Source organism: Coturnix japonica, chromosome 2 (assembly GCF_001577835.2).
Source record: "Coturnix japonica isolate 7356 chromosome 2, Coturnix japonica 2.1, whole genome shotgun sequence".
Lineage (NCBI taxonomy): Eukaryota > Metazoa > Chordata > Aves > Galliformes > Phasianidae > Coturnix > Coturnix japonica.
The window spans coordinates 52,986,490-52,996,271 of NC_029517.1; the positions used below are offsets into that span (position 1 = coordinate 52,986,490).

At 38.4% G+C, this 9,782-nt stretch overlaps 1 protein-coding gene across 6 annotated transcripts in view; it reads right to left on the reverse strand.

Moving 5' to 3' along the window:
* Nucleotides 1-9,782, reverse strand: part of CTNND2 (catenin delta 2) — a 585,077-nt gene that overhangs the window by 481,929 nt on the left and 93,366 nt on the right. For all 6 annotated transcript variants that reach the window (XM_015854425.2, XM_015854430.2, XM_015854428.2 and 3 more), the window contains exon 2: nt 295-428. In XM_015854425.2, the coding sequence (XP_015709911.1) occupies nt 295-423 (129 nt within the window). In that variant the 5' untranslated portion in view covers nt 424-428. The remainder of the gene's footprint in view (nt 1-294; nt 429-9,782) is intronic.

Consider the following 9,782-nt stretch of genomic DNA (forward strand, 5'->3'; position numbering starts at 1 on the left):
TGTTATTAGTTCTTAAACACCATGATGGAACCCCACATGAAAACCTCCAACAAGAAAATGAGACAGCTTTCAAATCTATTGTCCACAAAAAAGACTAAACGTGCAGGAGAAAATCAACAGTTCAATTACACTGAAGCTATTCTAGGACAGTACATGGAAGCATACTGACAGAAATATTTTATGCTACTTGCAACTTGCTGCTAATTAAATTATTTGGGTACTGCCTACGAAACCTTGGTAAAATCATCAAATCATACTATTCTCTTCTAACATGCAGACACAGTGCTTGCATACCTGTTCTTTAACTGATGCTAGAATGGCAGACGTTGTCTCAGTTTCAGAGCCATCCCCATTGGATGTGTTCAGCACAGGACTGAGGGAGCTTGTCTTATCAGAAGACGAGGGCTGGTCTGGAACAGGCATAGCTTCTGCAGTTTATGGAAAAACAAAAAAAAAAGATTTCAGACTAAGAATAATTTTTAAAATTAATTTCAAAGCAAAATATATCTCCCAGCCTTGCTCTAAAATATTCACCACAGTACATTTGAAGAAGATTCAAATCATTTACAGCTGTGATTTTCATACAGTATTTCAGTGGCAGCATCCAACACTAAATTACAGTATCATGAAAGTAATGAATCACGAAGTGCTTTGCAAACAGTAAACCAGCTAACAATACAAGAGAAGTGTAATACTTCCAGTGCTGGCTTCCTAATTCAAATGACTATTTAGTATCTACTGTATTTTAAGTCTAGGTGACTGTGATTCTGTGACTATGCCTTTATTCCAACCTACAGGGTAATCTTAAAGATATTTTATCAGAGTATTCTTGAACAAACAAAAAACACAACACACCAGTTGTTAAGCCATTTTTTGATCCAAAAGAAGACTCATAAAACTTGCAGGAATTACTAGTATTACTTGTTTGAAAAGGACAATATGTTCTTTCTTCCTGAAGGCTAAGCTATATTGTAATACCTCCACTTAAATGCCACAGCAATCACCATTCACATCAGTGGACAAAAACTTATGCCTTGGCTCCATCCTGCTTTACATAACCCAGGTTTTTATGAAAACAGATGTTATTTATTTATTTTAATGAAAAGAAATGTAAAGTCTGAAGAGAAGAAATGGGGACTTGGCTAACAGCAACATACAAAATTCAAGTCACAGAGTAAGAATCAGCATATCACCCTGAAAGGGAAAGCAGAGCTCTAAGAGAAGGGAGATTATATTCTATAAAAGTTTGGATCTAAGCTTCAGTACTGCCCAGGAACACTCATTCAGTCAAGATGGGGAGTCTTTTCCAAAAGCTTCCTGAAGCTCAGGAGATTAGCTTTCTTACATATGGTAAAAACATGAAAAAGCAGATTATTCAAAAAAAAAAAAAAAAAAAAAGGGTCAGTTATTTGCTGAAGTGAAATTTCCCTGCATCTAAGACTAGATTAGTTGACATGTTGAAGCACAAGATTAATATCATAAAGCATTGCTAATAATTATTATTAATTAAGCAGCTATGTATTTTCATATGACTTCCTTTTTTTAAAGGAAATAAACAGAAGTGATAAAACTTGATCTTTGCTCTGGTAACATTCTTGGTCTAGATGCTTAACTATTTGAAGTTAGTATGTGTTAAAAAACAAAACAAAAACATTACTGGCTTGTAAAGTACCGAAGAAAACACTTGTACAAAAATAACACAGAATCATATCAGAATCATAGAATGGCTTGGGTTGGAAGGGACCTCAAGGATCATGAGGCTCCAACTCCCTCACCCCAGGCAGGGCCACCAACCTCTACATATAATACTAAACCAGGCTGCCCAGGGCCCCATCCAACCTAGCCTTGAACACCTCCAGAGATGGGGCATCCACAACCTCTCTGGGCAGCCTGTTCCAGCACCTCACCATTCACACAGCAAAGAACTTCTCCTTGACATTCAACCTAAACCTTCCCTCTTCCAACTTAAAACCATTTCCCATTGTCCTGCTATTGTCTATCCTTTTGTCACGGGTTACCTAGACTTACCTATGTCCGTGACAGGGGGGAGCCACCCCGTAGGGCCCCCCCCCGGCCCAAAAGGAAGGGAAAAGGGGAATGGGAAAAAAAACAGCAGCAACAATCTAAGGAGGAAAACCTATTTTACTAAAAATGATATTGGAATACAAGATAACACAATATAATATAATATGATTATAACACAATATAATATGATTGAGGCTAATAAATCGAACAAAGCAGAGAGAGAGAGTCCCTGAAAACCGAGAGGCCTACTGTGAACTCTAGGTGACACGGCTGGAATGCTTCCCACTCTCCGAGAAGTCCAAGAGAGAGAACTCCAGCCTGGGAGCGAGATTATATAGTGTCCTGATCCCTGACTGTGATGTTCTCTGGGATATGTAGTCTTCTTCTGTGAACTGCAAATTCAATAAAATTATCCATGCTTTACATGATGTTATGATGTGGAATACTGATAGCAAAATTACAAAACCATGACACCTTTCAAAGAGTTGGCTCCCTCTCATCCTAATGCCCCACCATTCTGCATAACCCCAAAAGACAACTCTGCAAATCTGGCCTTTTCACATACATTAACCAGAAGTGAGAAAACCCCAGCAAACTGCACGAGGACCAGAAGTCAGGCAGACCTTAGTCCTACTCCCAGCTCAAATTGCCATTTGATGCCTAGTTTCCCTCTTCATCTGACAAACTAAGAGAAGCTGCCTGCTCTGCCCCCAACTCCTTACCACAGAACATCATTCATGACTGAGCCTGGCTGGGAAGAAGCAAACACCACCTGAAGGCCTCTGGCTGCAGCCAGAGATACGCTTGTTCTGTACTGCACCTCTCCATACTGGATATATTGGCAGTTTTTTGTGGAGAGGGAGAGGAAGAACACAGGGTGACCTGTGTGGGAAAAACTCACCCATCACCTCACCAAAGGGAAAGAGTATAACATGGATGAAGAAGATGGGGCATCAGTATGGGCAGAGATGTGCCTTTTCCTTGTATTCATTTAGTTGGATGGGAGGTGATACGTCTTTTCCTTATGTTCAATTGTTTGTTTTCTTCATTTCTCATTACTAGAATTAATAATTTTACATTTATGTTAATTGGAAATATTATTCAGGAATTAAGCACAATTCCTGAACTCAAGGCTGTTCTTCTGCCTGTGAGACTCTCTGAGAGCAAATCCAAATGAGGCGACAAAGGTATGGTAGTTTCCTATTGCTGCTAGGTTTTCAGGATGATGGAAGAAAATAAGCTTATATGAGTTACTGGAAAACATGCACCTGCTATACAAAATATAGCACAAACCCTCCAAAACACATAAACTGTATTTGTGAGGGACTGTAAGGATTAATTGGAAAGCCTCTGTGATCATAAGAGGCACTACTGATACGACAACACCAATTTCTCTATGCTCAGAATGAGTAATATCAGTATGACACACTGCCTCTTGCTATCCCAAAGTTGTTTTGGAACTGCATTAAACTTATTACATTTTAATTTTCAGACACTTTTTGTCAACACTTTTTTTCAATAAAAAGGCATGGTATATTGCTACAGCAGTATTTGAAATTTTGCGAAAATCAGTTTAAATAGAAGACAAATCTGATAACACAACCAACTGTTGAAATACTAGTAATTTGCCTCAATAAAACAGTCTCAATATCTGGACTGAGCAGTGCGAATATTCTACAGTCAACTCATGTTCCGATGATTTTTGTTTTTTTGTTGTAGTTTGTTTTTTTTGTCATTTAATATATAGCTCAAAGTGATGGGTAAAAGAAAAGGCATTCTGCCTTTAGAAGTAATGTGTTATGCACCTATTAAAATATTTTTTCTGAACAAAATACAATTTCTATCTCATTAGTTCAGTTTATTATTACAATTATTTGAGGGTACAAGATTGTAGCAAATTGCATTTAATAACATGACACTGAATCTCAGCGTGACTTTAGCCAGCTAAGCTTTTAATGTTATGTGCTTTAATGTTTCTGCATTATGCAAATTCATATGAGAAAAATCATATAGAAAGACAGAACTGAGTTTTCAATATGACAGATAAGTTACTGTACTGAAGGCAGTTATGTTCAAAAAGAATCATGCATGAATCAGGAATAGCATTGCTCAGCACTAACGGAGCAGCCAGCATTTGAACTAGTCCATTTGATCAGATTAGGAATACATTTTAATTCAGCCTGGTCTTCAGTATAAGAGATCAGGCACTCTCAAGTCTTTATGGGGCTTAAAACTGCTGGTACTTAAGAATTACAGAAGATGGGGCTGAAAAAGGCCTGTATGTTCCCCCAGCTCACTACAAAACTTCTCAATGCTGCGGACTTTTATTTTTTTTTCTAAGTCACTTAGAGCATTTAAAATGAATAATCAACTTCTTACACCTTCCCTCTCTGAAGCCTCCCATGGCTCCTCTGCCTGTTTTGGGATTCTACCTGCCTTACTGTCAGAGAGTTTGCTTTACTTGTTAACATGCTTTTCCCAGTACAACCACAGCATGCCCTGTACCATCTAAAACACACACAGAAATCAGATTACTTCATCGCTTAGCACACATGATGACATCATTGCTCTGCTTGGGCTCTCTTTTCTAGAATAAAAAGCTACCCCAATTATTTTCATCTTTCCTCACAAATTACACTTGATGATGATAAGCTTTTAATGCAAGGGAGCTTAGCCCTAAATTCAAATGGAAAATTATAACAAGTGGAAGAAAAATAAAAATTAAGAAATGTACAAGAGCACACTGTGGCTGAATAACTACAACACAATCTTTTGTATTTGATTCCCACAATTTTCTGCTATTTCACACCAGCGTCAAACAAATGAGATTCTGTAAGTCAGAGCATATACACGCTCCTGAGAGAACCAAATTTAAATCTTAGATGATCATTCATAGATGAACAGGAAAAATAGTACCAGCCTTTTGGGAACATACTGGAAGTTGGACATAAATAATTCATGCATTACTGTACTTAATATCACTGGCAAAATTCTATGTGGAGTTTGATTATTTTTTTTCTTCTCCCTCAGTTGTCTTTCTAAGAGTATCTGAAAAATTCAACTCACTTTTGGGGAAAAAGAAAAAAAAAGAAGGCTATAGAGACAAAATAAATTGTCCTCTCCCCTCTGTGTGTGAGGTGAGGCCAGCACTGCCCCATGCCAGATGCAGCCGGCTCCATCATGCCCCACCACAAGGCATGGTTAGGCAGCTCAGGGAGACCTTGGGAAGAGCTAACATTTTATACTACATATCAGTCCCAAGGTAAAACAAAGAAGTATATTACGCTACTTATCCACATGTGTGGAAACAGCAATGTGAGATGCTATGGTTTCACATGAAAATTTAATTTTGCCTCTGCACTTATATATAGACTTTAATCATAATGGAGATGGACCTACAAGGGTGTAGCCATGAAGACATTACTGGCAAAAGCATTCTGGTGGCAGAATTCACTGATGACACTGATGTCACTCTTTGCCATCTGCTGTGACCGCATCACCTTTCAATGAACTTTTTCTCCTCCCCTCCACAACAGAAATGCTGTGCCTCATTCAGCATATTTATGCACAAAAAGCCCTAGAACCAAAAAAGCTGCACTTTCTTCTATAAACCAAGCAGCTACTTCCTTTTCCAACTTTAACTGCACTGCTTTAATAGGTTCTTTTGTAATCTATGTTAAGATAAGAAGAAATCCAGTTTAAAGAGGTAGATTTTTTAAAATATTAGATTGACATTCCTTTAAAGGTCACTTTGTAAATGTTGTTTGCATTGTCTACTGTTGCATTATCCCTTCCTGAGTAGAATGTACAGAAGTGTTAAAATAGCTCCACAATGTCTGAAAATCGATCACAGAATCATAGAATAACTCAGGTTGGAAAAGACCTTCAAGATCATCAAGTCCAACCACAACCTAATCATACCAACCTAACTCTAACAACCCTCTGCTAAATCATGTCCCTGAGCACCACATCCAAACAGATTTTAAACACATCCAGGAAATGTGACTAAATGTGACTATCTCTCTGGGAAGCCTATTCCAGTGCTTAACAACCCTTTCTGTAAAGAAGTTTTTCCTGATATCCAACCTAAATTTACCATGGTATACCTGAGGCCATTTCCCCTCGTTCTGTCACCAGTGAGAAGAAACCAACCTCACTCTCATTAGCACCTTTCAGACACTGGAAGAGAGCAATGAGGTCTCCCCTCAGCCTCCTTTTCCTCAGACTAAACAGTCCCAGTTCCTTCATTTGCTCCTCATAGGCCATATTCTCCAAGCCCTTCAGAAGCCTTGTTGCCCTTCTTTGGATCTGCTCCAGTATCTCAGTGTCCTTTCTGTACTGAGGTACCCAAAACTGAACACAGTACTTGAGGTGAGGCCTCACCAATGCAGAGTATAGGGGCAGAATTACTTCCCTAGTCCTGCTCACCACTCACTATTCTGGCAGTTGCATCATATCAGTGGAATCAGAAAATCCAAATAAGTTTCTTTAATTAAAAGGTATTGCGGTAAAGAATATGTACTCCCCAGAGGGTTTTTGCCATACAATGAATCATTAATCAGCGAGAATATTCATTATAGAAGTGTAGGTTATGCTGTCTTACTGCACAAAAATCAAATTTGGCTCAAAGATCTAATCTGGAGAACCATAAAATGACATAGAAGTAGCCCTGGATAAGAACCAATCAATTTTAAAAAATTCAATATTCAGTTATGCATCTAGAAATAATTTCTGCTTCCTCTAACAACAATATCCTGTTACAGACTGCAGCATGACCACTATTTAATAACATGCATTTCAAATATTCCTATAATATATATATAACACATATATAGAAATAAAATAGCCAAAGTAATTATTTCCACAAATGATTCCATATACACTACTTAAGTCAATTCAACTATTTGAGACTTTGCTTAGTCTTCTTATCACATACATATTGCTGTTAGAGACTAACCAAGACATTTTCACTGCTTGAGGATTCAGGCATGCAGGGAATTATCAGGAGAAAGATGAACTATTTGCACCCTTTTGGTAAAATCAAAATGTAGATGTGATTGATGATAGAGACAACACTGGCTCTAGGCAGCAACGTACATATCTACTAACACTGCAATAAACTTTTCAGCATTATAGCTCAAATACTTACTGTCTCACCACATCTGTAACAAAACTAAATCCTTCAGCTGTGAGACAGAGAAACAAGTACTTTTGGTTCTGTAACAATTTGAATTTCATGTATTACAAGTCACTATCCTGCCTTCCTTCTTAAAAATCAAACAAAAACTCTCCCAAAATTTCCAGTATAGCTCAGGAGTGCATGAGAGAAAAGCTTCAGCATTTGGCCCAAAGGGCTTCCGAAAAAACAGGCAAAGAATAGATGCCCGATGTATGTCACTCTTTTTTTTTCTCTTTCACTTGAGTCAGCATCAACACAGGCTCTATAAATATTCAAATAATCAAACCCAGGAAGACAGACTACTCTCCAGTTAAATGCTCCCTACCCCCTTCTCTATTGACATATTATTGCAATTAAGTGAATAATTAGGAGAGATAAAACATGCTGGCTTGGAACATGTTCCAACATCATTGGCACTGAAACCACCTACTAAATCCCTAAGAATTTTCCCGTACCAGTTAGCATACATCATTTGAGAACTGTGCAACCTCCTAAAAAATTTATGAAAATATTTCACAGCTGAAGTCAGCAACGCGATCACAAAGAGGAACCAACATAAAAATTCATACTCCTGCCAATATTTTACAGATCTCAGCATGAGAATTTACAATAATTGATTTCAGTTTTGCTGAAAAGTCTATTCACAAATCCAGCAAAACTGTTCTATTTGTGGAACCCAGAAAATGAATACTGTGTTACTGAGAGAATGAGAGCTCCTATTTCAGTGACAATGCCAATACCCTCAGGCAGTCAGAACAAAATGCACAATTAAAACTCAAAAGCACTCCTACTACAGTAAATTCCTAAATTTTTTTTTGATCTGCATGTCATGAGAGAAGGTGATACTAAAAAATTATGGAACTTTGTACTTCTTCTCATTCAATTTTCATTGACTGACCAGAGGTGACACCATGTACTAAGTCTGGTTGGGATGGAGTTAATTTTTTTCATAGTTATTCCCATAGAAGTGTTATGCTTTAGATTTGTTACCTGAACAGTGGGTTGAACTACTGCTGAACAGTGTCAAGACCTCCCTTGTTTTTCACAAGTAGACTAAGGGTGAGTAAATAGGCTGGGAGGGGACACATGCAATGGTAATGGGAGGACAGTTGGACTAGATTATCTTGTAGGTCCTTTCCAACCTTGTGATTCTACGATTCTTCATTCCACTGGGGGTGCTGTTGAGCAAATGACTGAGCAGGGGCTTATCTGCTCGCTGGGATCAATCCACCATAAACCATTAGTAAGTAATTCCCTTCAACATCAGCAATAGTAAAGAGAAAAAAAAATAGAAAAAAAAATGTATTTTCTAGTTCAAGAGATGGGGTTGATGACAGCCACATCCGAGGACACATGTTCAGAAACAGAAATAACAAGACAAAAGCACAGCCCTCCAGGTCTGTATTCACTAAGGTTTTGTGCCAAAATAGACTGTTTATTACTCCTACTTAAATTTAAATTGCTAGCTGATTCATACTGAGTACTCTTAATGTCTCCCATAGCTCTGAACCTGAAGTAGGATAGACAGTTCTGTTATTGGTGTAATCTCAGGACTAATCTACTTCCTCGCTAATTCCTACAGTTAAGGAGCTTACTTATATATATCATACTAAATTGCACAGATCCTCTTTACCTCGTGTCTCACTCTTTTATAAGAGCTGGAGTGCAGAATAAATACTTCCAGTACCCATACAACTCTGTGTGAAGTGCATCTCTAGAATCATAAGGCTGAAAAAGACCTCCAAGATCATTCAGTCCACTGATCATTCATCCACCTATCACCAATATTTGCTCACTAAACCATGTCCCCCCAGTACAACATCTGAACATTTTCTGAACACCTCCATGGACAGTAACTCAAAACAACAACTCGAAGACTGCACTATGGAATCTATCCCTCTGAGACTCCTTTCACAGCTGTATCTCTTAAATAGAGAGCTGGTGGAAGGGCATGAAGTCTCCTCGTTCACTGCATGCTGTAGTAGCAATCTGTTGGGGTCAGGAAGCCTTCTCTTCTAAATGGCTGAATCTATCTCATGTTGCCTGAGATAAGCATGATAATTAGCATTTTCCTGAAGTGTATGCCTGCAGTGAGGGTGACTCCTTTGCTTCTCCCCTCTTTTCCATATTCTGTCTGGAATGATACTGGCAGAGAAATCTGGCAGAGTCTTGAGCTGCACTCTTAATGGGAACCATGGCTGTTCATTTCCTCTCTCCATTTCAGATGGGTTTATGAATGCAGACCAGTCCCCACAGAAAGAAGCAAAGCTCACATCAGGTCACCTGAGATGTTAATCATTAAGTTATGAGGCAAGAAGCTGACTAATGAAGGTAAAGAGAGGTGACTGCAGGACGTATGCCAGTTATTACATTACCCAAGGGAGACACTACACACACCAACACACCTGGACATCTCTGAAGATCTGTAGAATTCATAAATAGCCTGCTTGACAAACCCTTTTGAATCTTTCATTTGAAGCTTGTAGTTACATACCATTCCGGCTTTCTCATGCTATTCCTCTTTATATTGGGTTTGACCTCATTGCAGCCTTTCAGTACCTGAAGGGAACTTACTCCC